This window comes from Branchiostoma lanceolatum, chromosome 3 (assembly GCF_035083965.1).
Source record: "Branchiostoma lanceolatum isolate klBraLanc5 chromosome 3, klBraLanc5.hap2, whole genome shotgun sequence".
Lineage (NCBI taxonomy): Eukaryota > Metazoa > Chordata > Leptocardii > Amphioxiformes > Branchiostomatidae > Branchiostoma > Branchiostoma lanceolatum.
In genome coordinates this window covers 31,776,799-31,803,104 of record NC_089724.1, presented here as the reverse complement: position 1 = coordinate 31,803,104, position 26,306 = coordinate 31,776,799, and the positions used below count along the sequence as shown (strand labels likewise).

At 41.3% G+C, this 26,306-nt stretch overlaps 1 protein-coding gene across 3 annotated transcripts in view; it reads left to right on the top strand.

Moving 5' to 3' along the window:
- The window catches only part of LOC136431428 (armadillo repeat-containing protein 3-like), an 84,314-nt gene that overhangs the window by 4,182 nt on the left and 53,826 nt on the right, over positions 1–26,306 (top strand). For all 3 annotated transcript variants that reach the window (XM_066422801.1, XM_066422800.1, XM_066422799.1), the window contains exons 2-3: positions 6,756–6,828; positions 24,336–24,453. In XM_066422801.1, the coding sequence (XP_066278898.1) occupies positions 6,781–6,828; positions 24,336–24,453 (166 nt within the window). In that variant the 5' untranslated portion in view covers positions 6,756–6,780. The remainder of the gene's footprint in view (positions 1–6,755; positions 6,829–24,335; positions 24,454–26,306) is intronic.

Genomic DNA, 26,306 nt, shown 5'->3' with positions numbered 1-26,306 from the left:
TATGTAGTTAAAGATATTCAAGACAACTTCTGCCAACTTCTGCCACCCCTGGCCACTGGCAGCAGTTAGGATGACGTCACTCCTATGTTCAGACAACAACGCATTTCTAACTTCTGCCAACTTCTGCCACCCCCAGCAACTGGCAGAAGTTAGGATGACGTCACTCCTAAGTTCAGACAACATCGGATTTCTAACTTCTGCCAACTTCTGCCAACTTCTGCCACTTCACCCTGATACTGGACATGCATGCGCACTGGCTGTGCTGCAAGCCGGGCACGTTGATCGGGTCATAGGAGAACACCAAAGAAGAAGCAGCTACGGGTGGCAGGCCATTGCACTTGAAACATTCAAAAACTTTCAATGGCAATTGCACAAATGTTTCAGAGTGAGAAAAATATACTTCTATCGCTAGCGCAGGCTTATTAGCATATCATTATCATGACCCCGAAAGCGGTCCCGGAGCCAGTTTCCTCTTTACACACAGAGAGGAACCGCATCGACCCCCCACTGATGTGGACTAGACCGGGGTTGGGATGTGGTCTGGTGCGGTTCCTGGGAAAACCCATCACACCTAAGTGTAACAATCCTAGTACAATTTATTGTATACTTAGATGTTTGTTTATCAATGATAGATTTTCTTCCAGTGCTGGTGGAGTTGCTCATAACTGTCCCTATCCTGCAACAGTATGATCCAGCCCATCCACAACTGGGATTGCCACTGACCCAGGTTTTCCTCAAGAAAATTCAATCAGATGCAAAACCCCCATGCATGCCCTTGGGGTCCAAAAAGGGTAGGTAGCCAGGGTAGACAGGCCAGGTAGACAGGGACAGCTTTTTCCGCAAACCCGTTGCTAAAGAAACGCTTGTCGCGCGACAGTTGGATGAAATTTCATCCGACTTTCACAGCCGCGTTAAACCTGATTGGCAGCCTTTTTATCAAGATTGCGTGATATGAACTAGAAGGGAATACCCTGTGCTCTCCATACGAGCCATTTTTGTGGGTTTTAACAAAGATTTTAGCTAATTCCATTATCATATTTGGAACACAGTAAGATTCGGAGAATGGCGGTGCCTTAAAGAGTTTAACTTTTGACGATTTTCAGATCGGGGGCATTTGCATTTCGCCCTCGATTCAGTATTAAATGAATAGTGAGTCAGAATCGTAGAGTCTTTGACTATAAGTAGTATAACTGTTGTTGGTTTGAAATCTTTGAAGGTCTGTATGTCCATGTCTACCGGGGTCACCTTCTCAGCTGTATTACGCCCGAAGGTTGCAAAGCGTTCGTGTTGTTGATTCCAGTGCAGTCGACTTTTAAACAGAAGTTACGTCACTATATACTAGTATCAGATATACTTTCCCAGTATTGTCAAAGAATACCTACAGCAACGTTCGAAATACCCGTCTGCAATGGGTAAGGGGAAAACCCTGTATAGGTCCCCGTACAGGTACCCGTATAGGTATACCGGTATACCCCATTTGGGGCCCCAACAAGCCAGGAAACACGCTATGACGGCCGCCATATGGGGCACCCAGAACGGCTGTTTTTTTTACGGTCTCCACATTGATATAAACAGTTAAGACACAAACTGTTGACTCTACTCGGTCAGAAAATAGCTTAGATCAATATACAATGTATCACTAAGCATTTCACTTCGAGCTTGTGCCCAAAAATCTCCGTAGTAGCCGATTCACGCCAAAAAAAGGAGTGACAAAACTTCTGTCACAGCGTGCTGACTGGCAGCCGGGCCGGGGGCAACGGATTGTGAAAAGTTGGGCGTGCATGCTAGAGCTGTACATGTGTACCGGTACACTGTACCGATACAGTACCGGGTACAATCAATTAGGTACAGGTCCAAAATACCTGACCCTGCTGTATCGTACTGGACCTGACTCAGGGGATGGCCACTTTGACAGATAAAGTTACTATGAAATTACCGTGGCGGTGCTCTAAAGCCACTCTAAAGCACAGAAAACACATTTGCATGGCTGGAGTCAAAATTTCATCTGTGTTTTCCTAAAAATAATATCTAGCACAATCAAATATTATGTTTTACCAGTTCAAACATGCTTTTGTCCTTATTGAAAATCTAGCATTTTCCAAACAAGTAGTTTAGGTACAGGTTCAGGTCCGGACCTGTACCTTAAACCGTGTACCTGTACCTGTACCTAAAATTTGTTTAGGTACACAGCTCTAGTGCATGCCTTTTAATACATCATCTAGAAACATGTTGCTGAGCGTATAATTATTTGCCTTCAAGCTTGTGTCCGAAAATCTCGACCGAGCACGACGTATTCAGACAATGATCAAATCACGCCGTAATGTTTGTGTCGCAATAAGTGGCTACTTTCCGTCTAAGCGGCTAGTTTGCACATGTGTCATGGCGGACCTTCCGTGCATCGAGAACGGCGTTTCCTGTCCAGCCAAACAGATCATGAGTATTGCATTTGAAGTTAATGCAAAGCGAAAAGGTCACCGAGATCGGCGCTCCGTGCGAACTTGGCAAATTCTGTATTTTCCAAAACTCCGTCCTTCATAGAAATCGAAAGCGTATAATATGATTGTTCAGGTATTTTCCGACCGAGTATAACAGTTAGTCAACCGTTTGTGTCTTATATCAATGTGGAGACCGTAAAAACAGTAGTTCTGGGTGCCCCATATGGCGGCCGTCATAGCGTGTTTCCTGGCTTGTTGGGGCCCCTAGACGGGTACCTATACAGGTATGGGTACCTATACAGGGTTTTCCCCTTACCCGTCTGCAATCTGCAAATTGCAGAAAGATTTTCAAGATTGCAGAAGAAAAATTAAACAACCTGCAATTTCGCAGAATAACAAAAATCAAGCTCAGGATTCGATGGTTCTCAGTTTAGCCAAGCAGGTTATAATATAGATTTAGCTAGCGGTGCTGCAGATAAACTGAAACCAGTGCCGAGCGAATCTGATGTAGCGTTTCGGTGCGTGCCGACTACCTTAGAGGTTTGACTTTTTCGGGGATTTCTGTGATAACTTCGGGGACGAATCATGTGAGAAAATGTCAAATTCCTGCATTTCCGTCCTAACCTCGCTAATCTCCGCGGTCACGATCTCAGGGTCGCCAAAAGTCGGGAAAACAATTCTGGATGTTTCTTGTGTAAACATGTTGCAGTATGCATGCGATTTCTTCAGAGCCCGAACTCGGGGCATGGGTGTGATGACGGCAGTAACGAAATGGTGGCCACTGCATTAGAAAGATGGCAGCGATGAAGTTGAGAACCACTCGGATCGATCTAGAGCACCGCCTTGTGAGCAAAGAGAAGGCGGAACATTTTCGTCTGTGCCGAGACAATGGGGAGGGGGGGGCGCCCACGTGAAAAACAATAACATCGCCGGGTCGTCTGGAGTCTCCCCAACTGTCCGAAGTCTGATGTTTAAAACCAATAGCGATTTTTCAGATTTATAGAAAAATATGCAGAGGCCAAGGTTTGCGTGAGGCTTTTATATTTTTAATTTTTAATTTTTTTTCGATTTTTTCAAATCTTTTCATTTTTTTCCCGTGGGTACGGTGGCTGTGATCTTTGTCACAGGTTGTGCGATCTCATTACGCATCAGGACACGTATTCTTTGCAAGGATATAATGTCCTTTCCTCCTTATCAGGCAGGTTGTTTTAAAAATTTCAATACACATACTAGTACTTAGATTATAAACAAATATTTAATTTGACTAATATTGAATAAACACGCTTTTGCTGTTGCAATTGTCGCTATTCATTTGAATACTTTTCACACATGTATGTTATTCCTGTTTCAAATTTTGTTAATAAAAATTAAAGAGTGAGAGAATAAAGAATTACAGCAATGTTCCAAAGCTAGATATGATGTAAATATGGCATTATCAAGTTGACAAGGTTGTAGTATGGAGGCTTGTGTATTTGCAGAAAATATTTTCAAATTGCAGAACAACATTTTGAACAATATTGCAGAACACTGAAAAAAAGTATTCTACTGCTGCTAAGTGTGCAGTGATACCTTTACACACGATTCCCCCTACGGAAATATTTGGGTGCACCGGTACACCCACAGTAAAAAATTAGGTGCACAGCTCCAAAGTTGGGTGCACCCGGGTGCACGTGCACCCACTATTTCAAGCCCTGCCGTTTGAAGTAAGACGTTCCTGACATTAAGATATGCCACATATAAGGTGCCAAACTGTCGTTTTTATCAAACAAAAGACATTACAGTAATGAATGTAATTACAGGTTTCGTTGGGTTGTATTTGTAACGTCACAGGGTCGCCATCTTTGTATTTGTGACGTCTCTTCTTTGTGGGCTGTGGCGTCATGGGATCATAGGTATTTTTTTATATTTTTATTGTGTGTCCTTGATTAAAGGAACATTTTTTGTTACATGTGAAATGACGGTTATGGGGAATGTATGGATTTGAAGTGCCGTTTCAACATGAGAAAAAACGGTGTTGATTCTAAGTTTCTATAGCCTGAGTGCCAGCCTTTTTAGCTAAAAAGGCTGGCACTCAGGCTAAAGTTTCTATTCTGTGTCCTTTGGATGTTTTTTGATGGTACCTTCTATGTTGTTTTGTTTGTGTCGTAATGTTTTCATGTTCGAATGTTATGCCACGTGATGGTTATAATTGAAGGTATGGAGTGTTCGTTTATTTCTGTATGAACTTTTCTGTGGCAGTTATGATATATGTGTTCGGTTAGTTTCTGAATGACATTAACAAAGGACAGAAACAAGAGGATATGTGTGGGGTTATATTGAGATGGTGATCAGGATTTTTTAAAGTTCTAGCGTGACGTCGTGGTCTTGTGACGACAATGGGACGACAATTTCATGACTGGGCGGTTAGTATGCTGACTGTTGTGATGATTATTGGAATGTTTGGTGTTTTAGAGTGACGTTGTAATCTTGTCGGAAGCATGGGACTGCAATTCCATGACTGGGCAGTTAGTATGCTGACTGTTGTGATGATTATTGGAATGTGTAAAGTTTTAGAGTGATGTCGTGGTCTTGTCAGCAGCATGGGACGGTAATTCCACGACTGGGCGGTTAGTATGATGATTGTTGCGATGGGTATTGGAATGGTGAAGTTTTAGAGTGATGTCGTGGTCTTGTCGGAAGCATGGGACGGCAATTTCATGACTGGGCGGTTAGTATGACGATTGTTGCGATGGGTATTGGAATGGTGAAGTTTTAGAGTGACGTCGTGGTCTTGTCGGAAGCATGGGATGACAATTTCACGACTGGGTGGTGTGTTCTCAAATGATGTGGAATCTTTGTACAGCAATAATTCAGGACTGTGAGTTTATCTACAAGACAGTGACAAAAATTAACTTTTTAGTTTTTCTGCAGTAGTTTAAAGGTATTCTTAAAATAATTGAATGTAGTTAACGTTATTTGTCTCATATCTTTTAATTGCTTTTTCATTACATGGGGAAGTAGGAATGATGACATTAATTGATAGCAACATAGGTCGATGTTGAACAACGCTGATCAAGGTAATGTGTAGAGGTGGCGCGTCCTCATTAAGCTGAGTCAGTGATAATGATCTCCTTTGAACACTGCTGCTGCGGCCCGTTAACTGGAGACATATAGAATACAACACGGGGTATTCCGTATCACCCGAGGTACCAGCCCGACCGCGGGAGGGCTGGGACCGAGGGTGATGCGGAATTCACCGTGTTGTATTTTATTTATGTCATATACCCACCCGAGAAAACACACATTTGAATGCAAAATGCGCCAGAAGTTGAGGGAGTTTTGTGTCCTCGAACACAAAACTGTAACAACATTGATTCCAACCTCTGAATCCGGTATTCGAAGTTTCGGCGGCGGTGCAACCGGCGCGCTCGAAATGCATTACAAATATTCTATGGAAGCCCGTGTGATACAACTCCCGAACCCTATGTGATACGGATAGTTATCACACGGTCCGGAACACCCGTATCAGGCCCAGGCATGACATAAAGATGCTTATCGTACGCAATGTTGAAATCTCCATCAAAAGTTACATAGTTTATGTGCAAAGTCGTTCTTTCAAATACACAGAACACAGAGTCTTGAATACTGTAGGTCCGATCAACGGTAATTATCTAAATCGTTACAAACAATGATTAGAAAACTATTAAACAACAATATTCGATATCCATTGTAGAGGAGTTGAGAAACTTTGACAAAGAAGCAGTGGTCGTGTTTATTGACTTCCGCAAAGCATTTGATTCGATAAATCGTCACAAAATGTTTCAAATTTTGGAAGCCTACGGGATTCTGCTGGATGCCGTAAGTGCTATTCGAGTCATACAATGTATATGAGGACACCACTGCTGTGGTAATCACTCCTGAAGGAGAAATGGATGCATTCAGCATTAATACCAGTGTCCTTCAGGGTGACCCCTTGGCTCTCTTCCTCTTGCCTTCACAGATTATGCATTATGGTCTGACACAGCAGAAATACAATGTACAGTACTTAGATGGGCAAAACATTTCATGGTGGTTTTAAGTTCACAGTGAAGAGTACAATGCAGAAACCTTGAGTATATAACCCCAGCAAACATTTCTCCGTTTACAGTATGTCTTTTGTAATTCTACTATACAACAGAATTGTTTCAACTGTGACAGCCACAGCAAAATCTCATTTTCCCTCCTATAGCTAGTACTGCCAAATAAAGCCACCACGAAAGTAAAATGTATTTTACATTGTACAATAAGCAGTGAGATCATTCAGTTATGCTAACAAGTCTTTTTTTTAACCCACCTATACAGTTGTACATGTCATTGAGTATCCAGTATGGGCAAGAAGGTGAAGAAAGAAGTAGAGCCACCGCCCAAGGATGTGGTAAGTAAAACAGGTTATATTTCCTTGAAATGCTTGATCCACTAAGTTATATTTTCAACCATCTTAGTTCTCAACACAATTCGAAAAGGTGAACATGTATGTAGGTGCCGGCACAAGCGAAAAAATTATTGAATTATCTTAGAAAAGACTTGGATCTGTATCTAGAAATTTTCAAAACGAATTTCCTCACCATATTGCAACCTTCATATAGCAGACTTGTTTGCTTAGAATATAATTTAACAAAAGCATAAAGTTGTAAGTCCACATATGTAGGCTACATCATGTAACGTTAGTTCACGTAAAACTGGGATTTTTTAGTTTATTAGTTTAGTTTAGTTTATTCGTTTGGCATGCATTGTATTTACATGCCAGGGTTGCCCAACTAGCTTAAGCTATTACAAAGGGCAACCCTGGGAGAAAAACATAATCATTACATTAAACATACATAATCATTACATTTAACATACGTAGAGATCACTACTAGATTAATTAAGATTAATTAAGAGGTTGACATTCATATTTACATTATATACACGACTTAACTATTTTAGACAGTGCAGAATTAACCGCTAGCTCCGTCGCATGTGTCACATAGAAGTATATATATGTATATATTAGCTTAAGCCAAGAACGGGTCTCCGAGGGAGGCCCAAGCTTTTCCTCTGAAGGAGGATATACAGAGGTAGCTGTACGTGTTTCTGGTGGAAGCAGGTTCCCGAGTTTGGTAGCCCTGTGGAAGAACGCTTTCTGAGTCCTAATGCTTTTGGGGGTTTGCACAGAGAGGTTATCTCCATTTCGGAGGGAATATCTGGATTCTATGGAAGATGATTTTGTATTTGGTGGAAGACTGAGTAGGTGGGGCGGGCATCCGTTCATTAATTTGAAGAGGGTGGTGACTGTGTGGAATTTACGGCGGAAGGTGAGTGAGGGAAGACATAGTTGAGAGTAAACGGTTCGGTAGGAAGGGTAAGGGATTCCGCGGTATTCCAACAACTTCCTTGATATTGAAGGACCAGACGACGATCCGCTTGATTTCTACCGGGCTAGTCAAAGACAAACGTGTAAAACGTATTTTGAGATAAAATAAAAGTTCGTCTCTCGGCATTTATGCCACAAAATACAGCGATGCATTGTCAAATCATTTCATATCGCCGATCGCCCGCCGCCATTGTTTAAATTCTGCTGCCCCAAGATGCATTTCGCGTGTTACGTAATCCTCGTCACATGTTCGCAGTACACGTCTCTGATTGGTTACTGCTGCAGCTCAAGGCAGGAATTTTGCAGACGCAGTGCATCATGGGGCAGCAGAATCGCGATCCACGCTTTTTTTGTTGTCTGAAATGTTACACTTGAAAACGCGATAAAAACGCGGTTTTATCGACTACATAGCAACATTATGGTAAAGAAAATGCAAATCCAAAAGATGTTTTCGGGAAAGGATACATTTATTTGCGGATTTATGGCGGCTTTTGCGTAATTTTAGCGATCAATGAACCCGGAAGTGTGCCGAAAGCGGCGTGGGTTTTTGCGTTTTATCCGTCAAAACAAAAACTAAACTCCCGCTGAAGCTAACTCTGGAACATTTTAGATCCTAGCCATTACGTTTTTGATCAAAATATCCACAGATACGCACGATGTGCCCGTATTTGCAGCCGTGTGGGTGGTTAGGAAATTATTGACGTCGCAAGCGGCGTAGTACAAGCGGCGTGGGGTACGAAATTATGGCCGGCCCGACACACTGAAATAGTCGCACGGTTGAAAACACCCAGCGTTATTAGGTGTCTCATAGTTTGATATTTAATATCACTAAATCAATAATTCTTATATCTAGAATACCTTTTCAAAAATATACGTATGATGTAGCATCGTTTATAATATCTTGGAAACATTAAAAGAACATGAATAAGAACAGAACATGCATAAATGGGGGTCTGCATGCCCTTTTCCGTTAAGCGTTACGAGCGATTTTAATTCACCGTTAATCGTTGCCGGCCGCCCTGAATTTACCGTTAAGCGTTATCGGCATATTAATCGTGAAGCGTTACTGCACGTTTTAATTCCTCGTTAAGCGTTATTTGTCATCCTGAATTCACGTGAACCGTTATTGAGTAATTCCTCGTTACGTAGGAAATAGCGTTTCAGTGGGTCAAGATTTCAAAATTTTCTCCACGGAGCACGCGGCTCCGGCGAAAATATGTCGGGAGGGCGCCCCCCCCCCCCCAAAAAGTAATTCAAGCTGAAACACTTCTGTCTATTTTTCACTATAGCAGCAAAGTTTTCTTCTCAAAATTCAGAAAATTAAGCGTTTCAGGGTGCAAGATTTTAAAATTTTCCCCGGGTGCATGTCGGGCCTCCGTCGAAAAATTTTTAGGAGGGCGTCGCCCCCGAAAACTCAAGCTTCAACTCTTCTGTATTTTTTCACAAACAGAGATATCACTAAGCGTTAAACTTAACTTACATTACCAGTAATATTTGCTTGACGAAACGCAAGCGTTCCACTGGTGTCAAGAATTTTCCCTGGGAGCATGTCGCAGCTCCGGCGAGGTCTGGAGGGCGTGAAACTCTTTTTTTTTTTTTTTCAAGTAGAGATGTCATTAAAATTAGCTTATTCTTCAGCAAAATTCACCGTCAGAATGCAGGAAATGTCGTTTCAGAGCGTCAAGATTTCAAAATTTTCTGGGGGAGCATACCCCCGGGATCCCCCTATTATTGTCGCGCCTTCGGCGCTCGTCATCGTGATCACGATTATTTCGTCCCACCATTGGCATTACCAAATTTCCTGTCGCCGCCGAATTTAAAGGATTCGGAGCAGGCGCGTGCGAGAATGCATGGCGTAAAAGGTCTCTTGTCACAAGATCAGGGTACTAGTGGTAATCAACCGTCGTCTTCAGGAGTACCTCATGTTCTAAATCTGCTGAATTTACCGTTAAGCGTTATTGGCCGGCCTGAATTTACCGTTAAGCGTTATTGGCCAGCCTGAATTTACCGTTAAGCATTGCCAGGACACCCCCATGCAGACCATCATGAATTATCGTTGCTAAGACATGACGGGGCAGCCTGCTGGGGTAATAATCGGTGACTTCCTGACTTATGTCGCGACTTTTCTCGAGAGAAAACCTAAATAAACTGCGCACCCCGACTTTGGCTTTGACCTGAAGCCTCATCTTGAAGGTTGAAATTTCAAAAAAGTGCGTCCTTTATTAGAAGAAATAGGGTATTCTCTTTTCTATTGAAGAAACTCCAGATTGATGACAGTATTCCATTATTGATTCGAAAGAGCACTTGTACTGATCTAACCCATACTTACATCATTAATTTTGAAAAAGGGTCAGACAAAGACATGTTCCTAAGATATACAGCTGGGCTTAGTCTGGAAAAGGATGATTTTTCAATCGATAATATACGTCTCCCTTTAGATATACCAGAATTCGACATTATCGACATACGTTTTAAAAAATTTCTACTTGGAGTCCATTCAAAATCATCTAACGACGGCGTGCGAGGAGAGCTAGGAACTTTTCCCATCATGATATATGCTAAAATTCAGCTCATTAAATACTGGCACCTTTTAGTAAACTTACCTGAGGACTCTTTGCTTCATGATGCATACAACACTGTATTTACTGGTGATCATGATTGGATTAATCATGTTAATGACACTCTCTGTTACCACGGCTTTGGACATATATGGATGAAACCTGAGTCTTATAAAGTAGATTATATTGCCCACCAACTTCTCTCCCGGCTACAAGATACACATATACAAGTTAGAGTGGTTTAGCCGTATTAGAAGTACAGTCAAACCTGCCCAAGGCGACCACCCGGCGGACTGAGCAAAATCGGTCGTGATGGACAGGTGGTCGCCATGAAGAGGATTCCACTCACATGTTTCCAGGGCGAGGTTTTCAAATACAGTACGTAAATGGATGGAAAATTATGTGAATTTAGACAACATGACCCCCACCAGGTTCAATTCTCATTGACAGAAAGATCCTACAAGAATTACATTTTCCGTTATCGTTGTAATAATTGTATACCGCTACACCATGTACAAATTTTCGTCATAATTTTGACTACAAAACAATAGTAGTTTATTGCAATGGTTGCCTGGCCTCGATGATCGCAGCGCCCTCCCGCATTCACACGTTACATTAGATAGAACACACACACACACACACACACACACACACACGCACATCATCAAAGTTTTAAGGCCTAAGACAAATCCCTAGAACACACCTGCTGACCCCAGCCTTTTTTGGGGCGCCGACCGCTGGATAAAAGGGGCAAAAAGTTTTCGATCTGACAACTAAAGATGAAAACGGAACGGTTTGATTTCGTCGCGCCGCGCCGCATCGAAAGGTAAGTCAGTGCAGCAGAATGCACACCGTCCAATAAAGGTTTGTGAGATTCATGGAAATAAAAAGAAAATAAGAATATTAATTTTAATTAATAACTAGAGTATTCGTAAATGTTCATACACAAAAGCATCGTGTTTTAGAAAGGTCAGCGGTACGCCAAATCCAGGTCGCGCCAAGTCCAAGATGGCGTCGGGACAAAGGAACAACATTTCTCGCCCGATGTTTTGCCCGCCGCGAAGTCATTTTTCGGCGGAATTTAGTAAGACACAGACAGATTTTTGTTGAAAATACAAGAAATAGATAGTAATTTCTGCGAAATCTGACTTTTTGACGCCATGTACTACCTATACGTTTTGAAAATTGAGTTTAAACCGAACTGAGCTTGCGGTAAACTATAAGATTACGATAGGCACAACTACATCACAAACATTTGTCTTTACAATGTTTATAGGGGGAACGTTTTATTAAAACACTTCATCGATGGAGGAATCGATGCTATAACATTGCTATTCCATATATTTTTGTCCTTATTTTTGTTCTTCAAAGTCTTGAAAACATTTCCGTGAAATCCGACAGCAAAATGATCCGATGTCACCACACGCTTGAAAATTAGGCGGCCGCCATGGGCAGGGATTGTGCTCTGTGCGGTCCCAATTCGTGGCGGTCGCGGTCGCGTTGGACAGGTGGTCGCCTTGGGCAGGCAGCTTAATGCTTGTGCCTATGGGGAAAATTTTCGGGACCGAGAAAAAGCGGTCGCCATGGCCAGGTGGTCGCGTTGAAAAGGTGGTCGCCTAGGCAGGTTTGACTGTAATTCCAAATTGTCTTTTCTCAACAAATCAAAAAACCTTTATGAACAAGAAAAATATCTTGATGATATAGATAACGTTGAAATTCGTAAAGCGATAACTCAGTTAAGAATCAGTAGTCATAACTTAAAAATAGAGACGGGCAGATATTATAATATAGCCCCTGACCAAAGGTTTTGCCCATATTGTCCAACGAAAATTGAAGATGAATTTCACTTTGTCATGGAATGCTCTAAATATGATGTTTTACGTAATAAGTTACATGTATTCACAATTCTCAAAACAAGTACACATTTTAAGAGTATCGATACTACCGACCGTTTTGAGTATACATTTAAATGCAACAATCCCCACAATATGAAAATAGGTAAATATCTTAACGACTGCTTTCACATTAGGAAAAATACCGAAACTAATGATTAAACAAACTCGATCATAACTGTTATGCTATATAGAAATGTATGCTGGCCCTTATTGTATTGTATTAGTAATTAGGATGCTATATCAAAATATATACTAGCCCTTATTGTATTGTATTAGTAATTAGGATGTTAAGTTTTATTCTATACTTCTACTTTGTATTATGTTTACGAATTCTTGCCATGCTTTGTACCATGTACAATTGTCGTGCAATAAAGTTCTTCTTCTTCACCGATGGACCACAGGGAGCTTCATAAGTTACACCCTGCTGAGTGCAAAACAATGCACATTTACTTTACTAAAACCCCACCACCACTCCCACCTCTTCACATCAACGGCCATGGCCTCCAGGAAGTTCATGTTGCTAAATTGTTTGGAGTATGGGTACAAGCAGACCTGAAATGGGACACTCACATCAACTACATCATCAAACAGAGCGCAAAATGTCTCAGTCTTTCTTCTAAGACAGTTAAAAGAGTTCCACCTCCCTCATGATCAGTATGACCTCCTAGCCGTGTACACAATAATGACATGCTATGTACGGCCACATCTCCAGTACGCTGCACCTGTCTGGAGCCCAGGTCTCACCAGTACCCAAGCAAAACAACTCGAGAACATGCAGCGCCGGTCATGCCGAACAATTCTGGGCAAACATTACACCCGTTACAGGGTGCAAAATACCTGGTTGCGCAGCTGCGCAGCGCAAGTTGATTCCAAACCCAGCTAGCGCAGTGTGCAACCTTATATAATTTTGAGCCAAAGATCTCAATCCGAGCCCTGGAAGCTCACAAAAACAGTGTCACTCCAACGCTCGTGAGTGCGACCAGTTTTTTGAGAATGCGACTAGATTTAAAATCACGGTGACCGTCGCACGGTGCGACAATCAAAGATTAAGACCTGCGCCAGGATAATGGCTGCAGAACTAAGCAGTTAGCTGAAAATATTTAGGTATTCCAATGCTACCACGAATATCGTCGGTGAATTTTCTATCATGTTCCCACACCTGCGATACAAAAACTATCCGTTCCTACTGGCAAAGTTACCCATAGAAATAAAGGAATATAAGTTTCTCTCTTTTATGATGTACATTTGTATTTGTTTGATTTGTAAAATGTTTCAAACGCCAGAAATTTGCTGATGAATGTGAGCGCTAGCCATGCGCTCCGCAGGGTTCCGGAGGGCGGCCATGATGTTTGTAGACCACAGCAGAATGAAAGGCCTGTTTCCTGCGGTCATTTTTACACCTGTTCAAGCGATGATTTTTATGATCAAAAATCAAAGAATCAATTCATTTTGAGTTTTATCCCCCAAAATATCAAATTTTCCTTTTGTTTACCGGTATCATTTCAAAGCTCGTGATCTGCCCGTCATTATGGTGCGACTTTCATTCTGCTGCGGTCTAGAATGCACAGCCGCGAATCAGAAGCTTTCTCCATGTGGTCGGCCTGTCATTGGGCTGAGTGCGTCCAAACAAAATTTTGAAGGGAGGCTAATTTCTGTCAGTGGAACAAGAATCTTAGAACATCCGCTCTTTTAGTAAGAAAAAAGCCTACGATGTATTCCCAGGGTTCTATGTTACGCATTGTTAGCAGTCCATGGCCAGGGGCGGAGTGCCGCACACCTCAAAAACATTAAACTCACGCCCGGTACCGATGCCGCAATGAAATTGCCGGGCGACCCTGGCCCCAGTGCGACACGCCCCCGTAATTTTCAAAAGTGCCGACGGTGCTACGGCCGCGGGGAATAGAAAATTCACTCGAACAAGGAGCGCCTCTAGATATCGTATTGTTGCCCTCATTGTACTTTTCTTAATGACAGTTATACGGATATTCGCGGCTCTAAGGACTTTACAAGCGGTTTATATCTTGAATCTCAGCCAAAGGTTCGCGCCAAACATGAAACGCCTGAAGGATGACAACATCACAACGTAACAAAGCACAAAGCAAACACATCGATACATCTAAAGTTTATCTTTGTCCCAGAAACCATTTTAATTCACTAAAATCACACCCAACTTCTTGTCATTCTTCGATTTTATATGGAGAAATATCATAGCGTCTATCAACTGACAATGTGATTGTGATCTCCCTCTGTTATGTTTGGACGCGATGCACATCGGCTGCCATCTTGTCAAAATGATGCGATTTCATTCAATTGCTCTTGGAAAATTGACGCAAAGACCTGATCTTTGGCTCGCAATACGACTGCACGAGTATGAGCATAGTTTTATGTACATGTATGAAAAGAAATAGAACTTATACAGGGTGAAGAAAGCACGGAGACTCGTCACTGGGAGCAGAAGCATGGGCGGCTTTTCTGTAGAGACACAACTTTCTTTCCCATGGCTGCAGCCTGTAGTACTGTTTTGCCTTGCAGTTACGATTTTGCCGCCGGATGATTATTGATTTTCTAGGATCGACCCTACATTGAACCGGCCTTGATGTCACATGGACTTTTGTGATGGTAATTTACCGAATATGCTTCTTTGACCCACAAATGGATTCTATACTTCTCGTCCGAAAATCAACTAGATTCGTTCGTGGGAATGTTACTATTGTTATGTTTGTTATTAAACTACGCTCTGCCTGTGAAACCTACTGCGGTTGTGGGTTGTCGCAGGAGCTTGGACGTCTCCAGTACTGTGGTGTACCTCCTGCCTGGAGTCCCCAGGACTGCGTCTCACCAGAAATCTCTGTCCCTGCACGCTGCACCTGCAGCACCACCTTACCACACTTGGTTTTAGCTTGGTGAGTCTTTAACCCCCTGCTGTTTTTACATGTCTTCCCGCAATGGCATTTAAGAACTGGTACGGTAACCTCTCCTGTCAACGTTGTTTGCGTCATCCGTCTCAGCGTCCGTACTGCGTCATTACCGTTTCATCCGTCCCAACGAGTCCCTCATCCTCCCCCCTCTCGGGTGCTGTAGTGGGGTTTGAGTGCCCTCGCTCCTCAGTTGCGAGTGCTGTGCATACAGGGATACTGATCCAGAACACACAAGCCAGACTTTCCTGGGGGTCAGCTGTCTCTCCAGCGTCACCGATCTTCCCCGGGTTGCCATCCAAACTTTCCTGGAAGTCACTGGTTGCCACCAAGATGTCAACAGTTTGGTAAATACATCAGATTTCTATGATGCTTGTTGAACTACACTCACCGAAGGTAAGTGGACTGCTGTCACTTGAAGTAAGTCGGATGTCATCAGAGGGATCAGCTCTCATTGGGTGTTTCAGCCCTTATCCGTAACACCCTCCTGCTTTCGGGCCCGGCAGTGGTGGCCAACCCACTGCCCATCCGCGCTTCCAGCATACCTCCTCTCTCGAGCAATGTATACATTGTAGGGCCATCTGTTTACATGATCTACATTGTAGGGTCATCTGTTAACATGACCTACATTGCAATGTCATCTGTTTACATGACCTACATTGTACATTGTAGGGCCATCTACTGTAAGTCTATTAATATTCGCGAGAAATTTAAGTTCGCGAGATTCGCGGAGACCTTCTCTTCGCGAACTCATCTCCTCGCGAACTTGTAGTTTTACTGGGCTACCCCCCTCCCCACACCTTCCGTCCCAAACACTAACACTATGATAGAAAATTCTACCGATGACAGGACTCAACTGATAACAGACCATTCACTATTTCAAGCATGAAATAAAAGTTTCATCAACACACGCGATACATGGGGTCATTATTTAGTTACTAAGTACTTCTTACAACGAACGGTAAAAGAAAGTACACCTAAGTTACGACGGTATCGATATCGGAGAAAATAAAAAATTCGCACTGGCATTTTGTGTGTATCCACATTATTATGACGCTGCGGTCGTATGAAGGACACCGTCCCCCGTCAGAAAATCCAACTCCTTTGTTTTGCTAGGTATTGTTATTATCTTCGCTGAGTACTTGTACTCGGAGAAGATTATGTTTTCGGTTGAAAAATCTGTTGGGTGGGTCTTTATGTATGTCAGGAGCATAACTCAAGAAAGCTTCAATGAATCTTTCTGATTTTTAGTAGGTGTGTAGTGGTTGTGCAAAGGAAGGTCAAGTTCAAAAATGGTTTACCTGGCGTTTTCCAACAGTACTGCAGCAGACTTTACATTTTTTTGTGTTTGTATGTAGGCAAAAAAAGTGACGGAAACGTTGATGGATCTTCATGATTTTTTGCAGGTGTGTAGATATTGTAAAAACGGAGGTCAAGTTCAAAAATGGTTCACCTGGCATTTTCCGTCGGTACTGCAGCGGGCTTTATATGTGTGTGAATTTGTATGTCGCCAGCATAACTCGAGGTGGTGTTGACGGCTGTGCATGATATTCAGTTGATAGGTAGGAGTGTTAAAGAGGAAGGTCAAGTTAGATAATGGGCCTCCTAGCGGATAATTAAGGTACTGCAGCTGAGTTTTAAATTTTGTGGTCGAATTTTCTGGAAGTGCCAGGTTCATGATTTTTCACCAATACATACTAGGGTCTAGAACAGGGAATAGGTGGTGTAAGTTTGGCCCCCCTAGCGGCTTATTCGGACCTGCAGTTAGCGTTTTTGTTGAAACCTTTGGAGGCTAATAACTACAGAAGGGGTTGACGGATCGTCATGATCTTTGGTATGTAAATAGCTTGGGTGATGTCTTACATAATCAAATACATATTATGAAAACCAGGAACTAATTTGCATAATGAATTAATAAAGTTTATCAATCCGCTTAAAGTTTGTTGTCGAATTTTTTGCAGGTAGTACGGTTATACTTTTTTGAGTGGCAGATAGATCTTGTGGCAGAGAGTAAGTGATGTAAGTTTGGGCCCCCTTGCGGCTTGCCTTAAACTACAGTGGGCCTATTTGTTTGTAACTTTTGAGGAGGATAACTCAAGCAGGGGTTGATGGATTATTCTTGTATTTGGTATAAATGTTCCTTAGGTGATGATCAGCATAATGATATGCTCATTATGCAGATCATGACCTACCTAATGTAATAATTGGCATATATAGGACTGCCGCACCATAGTACGAGGCATGTGTTAGTACACACCTGGCGTCCAGAATCTAGGTCAACAGCTGGCGTCCTGAATCTAGGTCAACAGCTAGCTTACTAGCTGGGCAATCGAAAGAACAGGACTAAAATGTATCTGTTATGTTTGGTATGAAGATTTAAAAGCGGATCTTATGATTGACGTAACATGGTAATTATGCCAAACAGGACCTAATTTGCATGATTAATGAAATGTTTTAAAATGCGCTGAGTTCTATGTTTGTGCCTGTTTATATGCATTTTAGTCGTATTCTAGTCTTTGTGAAAGCTTGTATCAAGGTCTGCATATTGTTCAGTTACCAGGGCTAACCCTTTGTAATAGCCTTAGCATTTGGTAGCCCTTGCTGTACTTATCTACAGCCGAAAAAACAAATAAAAACAAATCACCTTTGAAAACTGTGTCATCCTTCACTGAAAGAGAGGCTAGTAATTATCGATTATAATCGAAATATCAATTATTCAAATGACCTCATTTGAATTTTTGCTGAGATTATACTATGATAATAACACTATGCTCGTAAATGACAGGACTTTTTATATTCATGTTGGGTATTTTAAAATTGCTGAATCTGATAATTGATATAGCCAAGCCAAGTTAAACAATTAGATGCTGATTATGCAAAACAGGGTCTAATATTTGATAGAGTTATGCTACGTTTCGAAAATCCATCAAGTTTTCTTGGGTATCTTATTACCTGGATGTCTAACCGTCATTGACATTCCATGAGAGGACTTTTAGACCTGTGGCATATCAAGCCACTGAGAAAGAGGGGAACATTGATTGATATTATTTAAGCAAATAAAGACTTGAATTTAATTGTTATTGGCTATGTAATGCCATATTGGTAAATGGCGGGAATTTGGTACTTGCATCTGTCGGTACAATTCATATTATTTGGCGAAGATATGAGGTCGTGGAACTCTAGTTCTTGAATACAATCGATGTTGCATATGTTGTTCTCATTAAAAACTTGTTTTTCTAGGTTCAAGTCGGTCTTTCGAAATTCAAACAAGCGTCATTCAATCATGTCATAGTTTTTCGGCAAGCGATTTCCTGCGAACGTGGACAGAGCACGACTAAAAGGCGAAAACCTCAAAAGAATTTGTATCGAAGGACCAGCCATCGATCAATTCCATTTCTATCGGGATAATAAAAGATAAACTTATAAAGTGAAACGTATTTCCACCGCTGTAATTTCAGTAAACAAGCCGTCCCAAGCGGCCGAGGGCGCCATGTTGAAATCATGAATATGCAACATGCCCGCATGTTCTAAGCTCTGATTGGCTCACCTCAGATAACCTGTGCTCTGATTGGTTGATTGAAAGAAAGCATCAGTGTTTCACGTGATCAAGATGGCGCGGGTTTGTAACATGTAGCAAAAGCTACTACCCCAAAAAACCGTGTGTTGGAATTTTTCGCGGCCTTTGTTACGATATTGATAAAATGTAGCCAAGCCTCTTCTGAGGGCAACAGTCACTTAATTTTCTCGGCATAGAAACAAATCGTATATGCGTGGCGTGAAACTTCCGCAAGCGCACCTCGGCGTAAATGTGGACGCATTATTACGTACCTTTACTCAACAATTTTGCCCCTCAGAATGCGGGAAATATCGTTTAAGACGGTTCAAAATATCAAAAATTTACCTTGCGCTACCGAAAAAATTGATAACACCCGCTCGCGAACTCAAAGACCTCGCGAACTCCTGTCTTGCTAAGTTTCCGGAAATTAAGTGCTCGCGAACATAAGAAGACTTACAGTATTTCCATTACCTACATCCCCAGCTCTGCTGGCAAAAAGCTAGTGTCCCCGAAATCAGGTCGTACAATAAAAATGCCTGTTGTAGCATTTCCATAAGGCCATGTTGATTTGATTAGGTATCATATTGTATTCTCATTAAGTGTGCAACTTAGGTTTCCATTTGCATAATTAATTGCTACTGTTGATATCTCTCTTATGTAAACATACAATCATGTAACGCTTGGAACCATTAATTGGACACCTTTACGCCAACGCACCATTTTATGTAAATCAACAAGCGGACTTAAGAGTATTTCGGTAATCATTGACTGTATCGTGTACGTTGTTTTTGCCGCAATTGCTACATGTGTGTAACTCTTCCAAATCATTGACATATCTCGGAAAAATTACGTCTTCAACATAGGACCGGATATGACGGCGCCTTGCGTAATCTGTTCCAAACGAACCATTAATCCGACAGTATACAACAATGTCGCTGTCAACCGATAATTTCAATAGTCAGAACAACGGTTATTTCCCGATTTATCTGTCAACCAACGGCCACTTACACTAGTTACTACAGGCATCACATGTCACCGTCGGTACGCCGCTGATGCACTCACGATACTGCGGTCAAAATAAATAGTCCTGAAAAACATCGTCCTGCGGCAGACCCGTTCTTATGTTCCATTGCACTTTCGTGGCTATTATAAACCTTGAGGTCCGATACTTAAGCCTGCTACAGCTATCGAAATGCGAGTAACTAACGTTTGCTTGCACTACTGCCCGGTAAACAAAAATATATGCCAGGCGGAAACGGAAACTATCCTAACACAGGTCATCGGCCTGTACCAAGCAAACATCAATGCGGTAGAGGGGAGTACAACTCTCGTGTGTCGCTATCGTCTTAGCCGCTGTTGGGATGTATGTTCCGGAAATATGAAAATAACACGTGTCTTTTATAAAGAATGCAAAAGCTTTACTTTTGCATTAATTGCTGCCAAAATTCAAATATTTTATTATAATAGTATAACCTTGTCATTAGCATGCTAAACCCGTAGGGAGACGGTTGGTATGGTCTTCAAGACCTGTTTGCACTAGCTTGCACGTGGCTCCGGACTTTTACATTTGAAAATAGGGGAAAATAGAAAGAGTAGTTAATTTGTTGACGTCGGTTACTATTTCCAATTGCTGATGACCTGTAAACACTTGTTGGACATGTCTATTTAATAATCCAAGACAGGAAAGGGGAAAAATGAATAAATGAATAAATATAAATGATCTGCATCGTCTGCTATTGCTCACGTGATCACCCGTATGATTCTGGGAATATTCAAAATGGCGGTTTCCGAAGACGCGATCGCAAAGCCTCTGGATAATTCGCGCTTCGTTTGGATCAAGGACAAAACTAGACTTATTTGCTGTTATTGACGGACAAATTGTTTATTCCTCTTTTGATCGATAGAAGTATAGATATGTAATGTTATGATATGAAGAAGAAAATGTCGACATTATGACGGTGTGTTGCCGCTGCTCCCTCTCCCATGACATACGTAACGTTAAAACAAATGGTTAGTAAATTGACGACCTCGTCATTGCAAAGTTTGATCTTCATGAACTTACGACTGTACCTTTTTGACATCAGTACTTAACTCGTATTGGAATGCAATTAACAGTTTTTGCATCAACCTGCTGAATCTTGATTGGCAAGCCAATACTTAAAAGTGTCGAATTAAAAGGGTGTCGAATTAATGGTTCCTAGCGTTATGTCACATGTTTGAGAGTCCTATTATGAAATACAGATAAACTTTTATAAACAAATAAGCTCCTGATGTGCATAATTAGTTTTCAATTATGTAAAGCATCAACCAAGCTATCTACATAACATTAATCATGACGATCTGTCAACCCCTTTTCTAGCTATTCACCTCCAAAGGTAATAACAACAATACCCACTGCAGTTTCAAACAAGCCGCTAGGGGGCCAAAACTTACACCACTTATACTCCTTGCCCCAATAGCTATCCACTGTTCATAAATCATGAACCTGCTAGGAGGCCCAGTATCGAACGTGACCTTCCTCTTTGAGACCCCTACCCATCTACTAAATATCATGCACAACCATCAACAGCTTCTCGAGTTATGTTGTCTACATACAAACACACAGACATACATGTACACAGCCCGCTGCAGTACTGTAGCAGCGTTCGAAATACCCGTCTGCAATCTGCAAAATGCAAAAAGATTTTCAAGATTGCAGAAGAAAAATTCAACAATCTGCAATTTTGCAGAAGAAAAAAATCAGACTCGGGATTCAATGGCTCTCAATTCAGGAGATTATAATTCATATAGACTTACTAGTAAGCAAACTAGCGGCGCTGTAGATATAAACTGAAACCCACACCGCCGTGCAAGATGGCGGCGTTTCGGTGCGTTCCGACTGCCTGGTTCTATTTGAGGTCAGTTTTTTCGGGGGGTTTCGACCCTTTCCGTGATAACTTCGGAGACGAATCATGTGAGAAAATGTCAAATTCGTGCATTTCCGTCAACCCTCGCTAATCTCCGCGGTCACGATCTCGAGGTCGGCAAAAGTCGGGAAAACAATTCCCGGATGTTTCTAGTATGTCGCAAGCATGCGATTTCTTCGGGGCCTGAACTCAGGACATGGGCGCAATGACAGAAGGAACGAAACGGTGGCTGCTACATTAGTCCATGGTCCTTCAAGTCCAGATGGCAGCGATGAAGTTGAGAACTACTCAGATAGATCTAGAGCACCGCCTTGCGTGGAGAAGGCGGGACATTTCCTCCTGTGCCGAGACAGTGGGGAGGGGGCGCCCACGTGAAAAACAATAACATCCCCGGGCCGTCTTGAGGGCCGATTGTTCGAACTCGGAGTCCGATGTTTAAAACCGATAGCAATTTTCAAATTTATAAAAAATAAAATTACGCAGAGGGCAAGGTTTGCATGAGGTTTCTTTATTTTGAATTTTTCATTATTTTAATATTGAATAGATACGCTTTTGCTGTTGCAATTTTCGCTATTCATTTGAATATTTTTCACGCACATGTATGTTATTCCTGTTTCAAATTTTGCTAGTAAAAATTAAAGATAGAGTGAGAATAAAGAATAACAGCAATGTTGCAAAGCTAGATATGATGTAAATATAAGTATATATAGGCATCATCAAGTTGAGAAGGTGTCTTGTGTATTTGCAGAAAATATTTTCAAATTGCAGAAAAAATTTTTGACATTCTGCAATATTGCAGAACACTGAAAAAAAGTATTTCTACCACTGTGTAGTAACAGTCGAACCGCAGAGCTCTATGCGCATCGGTTCTGCGCAGCCTTCTCTAAGACGGCGTTGGACCCTGTTGCATGGGTGTAAACAACTACCTGTGGTGCAACAAAAAGACCTCAGACCTATATAATGTTTACACTTTTTCACATCTACAGGATTTGCCTAGTATAACCATGTAGATATTTCATGCATTGTAAAAAGACAGCGAACGCTGTGGCCTTCGAAACATTAAGAATATTTGGTCAGTTTATTTGTGTTTGTCTTATTTACAGTTCACCTGGACCCAACTAGATATTTACATCGCGTGATAGCTCATTTCCTCACCTTTAAATTGATACCACAGTCTCTAGGATAATTTTAGGGGAACCGGTTTTGCCCCCCAAAAAACTGCGACAATACCTACTCTGCGGTGGTGAAATTTCTGCCTAGTTCTAGCTACCGATGCGTGCACTCCTGCGCTTTGGATACATTTCGATACATTTCGCGTGGCATAACAAAGCCCATTTTTTTTATATTAGTAGCTGTATGACCGCGGCTACCACATGCAATATGATAATTGACATGATAACAGTCAAGTACAGGACAGACAGAGGTTTTAGTACAAGGTACCTGATATTTACAAAATAGTCAAATTTGAAGTCAATCACTTCGAACTCTGGCGTTCGAACGACCGAACCCAACCAGTACGTTCCATTTTCCTGCCGCGGGGGTCAGGCGAGGTCAGGTGCAGTGTTGCAACTTTCAGCCGGTGTTGGGAACGTTGATGAAACTAACGGCTCATGTTTTGCCGTCTGAAATTAATATTCTGAAACACTTCCAAATAAGACTATTATCATCTTGAAGCCAGGAAAAGTGAGATTCATATGCAAGTTGACCAATACCATTAGATATGTTTTGAGTTCTGTAAAGCATGGTGAAAGGACATTGTGTTTATCTTCTTCTCAAGAATAAGACGCCCTACAAATTGACCTGTTGTCCGTTTTTTTGGGGGCAAAACCGGTTCCCAAAAAATTAACCAAGGAACTCTGGTATCAATCTAAAGCTTAAGATATGGTCCATCACACTGTGGAAATAATTAATTGGTTCTAGGTAAACTGTAAAAAAGATGAGCATAAATAAAGTGACCAAAAAACGCTTATGTTTAGAAAGCCACAACGTTTGCTGTCATTTTGCTAAGCACAAACTATTTACATGGCTGTACAGAGAAAATCCTGTAGATGTGAAAAAATATAAACATTATGTAAGTCCAAGGTCTTTTTGCTGCACGACGGGCGGTTGAATACACCCATGCAACGGGGTCAAATCGGGACCCGCCCGACGCCGTAAAAAAGAAAATAAAGCGTTCTACGGTGACCTGCGGTTCGACTGGTAAATGCCATGTGCCATTTTCGAACTTGACCTTTGTTCCCACAACCGCTACTCACCTACCAAAATCATGAAGATTCTTCCACAGTTTCTCGAGTTATGCTCTTGACATACATACAGACCCAGCGTACAGCTGGCGCAACTGAAAACATAACCTTCTCGGCGAAGGTAACAAACAAATGTCAGCACTGCTTTTACTAATGACGGCCATGTCCAACAGAAGGTGCAAATGTAATCAACTTGGTGAAATATTCACAAAATAGAATCTTGTACTGTCTACAACTTATGATATCAATTAATAGTTTGAGCAAGATCTGTTGAAAAGCAGGTTTTTAACCATGGTCTTGCTCAGTGTCACTGATTCCTCTTCTTCTCGAGTCACCACTTCTATATATATATCTGCTACACACTACCTCTCCAGGCCACCCTTCCTGATAAAAGGTAGTGGATGCTGATTCTGACCGTTTCCAAAATCATGGACCTGTTTTTTTTTCACTGTGTAGTTTGATCCTGTTGGAGTGGAGAGTAAGAAGGCCCAGACTGTTGTGCTGATGCTCAGCAGTCCCGAGGAAGAGGTCTTGAGTAAGGCATGTGAGGCAGTCTACAAGTTTTCAGAGAAATGTGAGTATTCATCTACATACATGTATGTACAAATGTAGTAGTATGTCTTGGGTACTATATAATTACTCTTTTGGGATTAGAAATATAAACTGTAAGTCAATAAGAACATCTTAGTACACAATATAACAGGGAACATGAATTTGTGTCTGATATACATGTGTACTCCCATATATGCACCTTTATTTGGATATAAATATGCGAAAAGAACTAAGACACAGTTCATTTTCAATGGGTACTATAAATGCAGTTCAAAATGTTCGCGGTGGTTTTATGTTCGCTGTTTTTGCGGTAAACTTTCAGCGCAAACTTAAAACCACCGCAAAACTTTTTGCCCATCTATGACTGTAGCGGGGATATTGTTTCAAATGCGAAGTTAAAACCCCCGCGAACAATCCGTTTTCTCCCTACCGCGAAATAAAAACCACGCGAACTTAAATGCATTTACAGTATTACCCATAAAGATGATTGTCAACGGAGTCAGGAATTTGTACCGGTTGGAATGTAACCTCCTGCTTTAGTTGCTGAATTGATCAAAAATGCAAAAATTTTACTCCAATCTTTGGAAAAATCTGCATCCTAGTGGGCCTTTATTGTAATGAATCAAAGACAGAATACATTAAGAACATCTCTGGAACACTTTCTGGGACACTCATTCAAAGAGTAGATAATTTCAAATATCTTGGTTCTTACATCATGATTGTGTTCAAAGAAAGACTTGGAAACTAGAAAAGCCCTAGCATGGGAAGCAAGCAACAACAAGAGTTCCACGACCTCATACCTCCATGAACAATTCTATTCATGCAAATGACTTACACATTTGCATAATATATGCTTGGTCTTAAACACCTTTATCTAACTTACACATGTTGCAATATTGACAGGCCTATAATTTTCCAATCAGATGACTTATGGTGTTTTTGCATTAATTATGCAAATTAGGAATTTATTTGCATTATTGGTATCTGTTGATGCTCCACTTTCCATAAACTACATATGTTACATGTATCTGAGTCTGATAATGAAAAACATTGCAAATATAGATTTTCCTCATTAGCTATGCAAATTAAGTCACAATTAGCATAACTTGCACTACATTATGTATATCTCTGTCTAAGCTACCTGCATACTAAATATCATATTGACAGTCCTATAATTTTCCAATTAGATGAGATATGGTGTTTTGCATTAATTATGCAAATTAGGAATTTATTTGCATAATTTGTATTTGTTGATGATCCACTTTCCATAAACTACATACATGTATGTTACATGTACATGTATTTGAGTCTGATAATGGAAAACACTGCAAATATAGATTTTCCTCATTAGCTATGCAAATTAAGTCCCAATTATCATAATTTGCACTTCATTGTTCATATCTCTATCTAAGCTACCTGCATACTAAATATCATGGAAATCCGTTGTTCCTTTGTTCAGTTATTCTCCTTAGAAGGTTTTCACAAAAACGCCCATGCAGTTCCAGAGGAAGCTGCTAGGGGGCCCAAACCTACACCCCTTCTTAATTACATCACAAGCTATCTGCCACTCAAAAATCAAGAGCACAGCACGTCCAGGTCAAAAGATACAAAAATTGAAGTTCTGCTGCAGTACCAAGGCCACATACCAGGGGGCCCAAAATTGACCTTGAACTTCGGCTTCACAACACCTGCCCACATACCAAATATCATCGTAATCCATCAAGAGGTTCTTGAGTTATGCTGACTACAGTAGTGCGGAAACACAAACAAACAGACAGACAAACAGACAGACAAACAAACAAACAAACACACACACAGACACACCCAAAATTATATCTCCATTTTTCATGGAGACAAATAGGAAAAATGATGGTG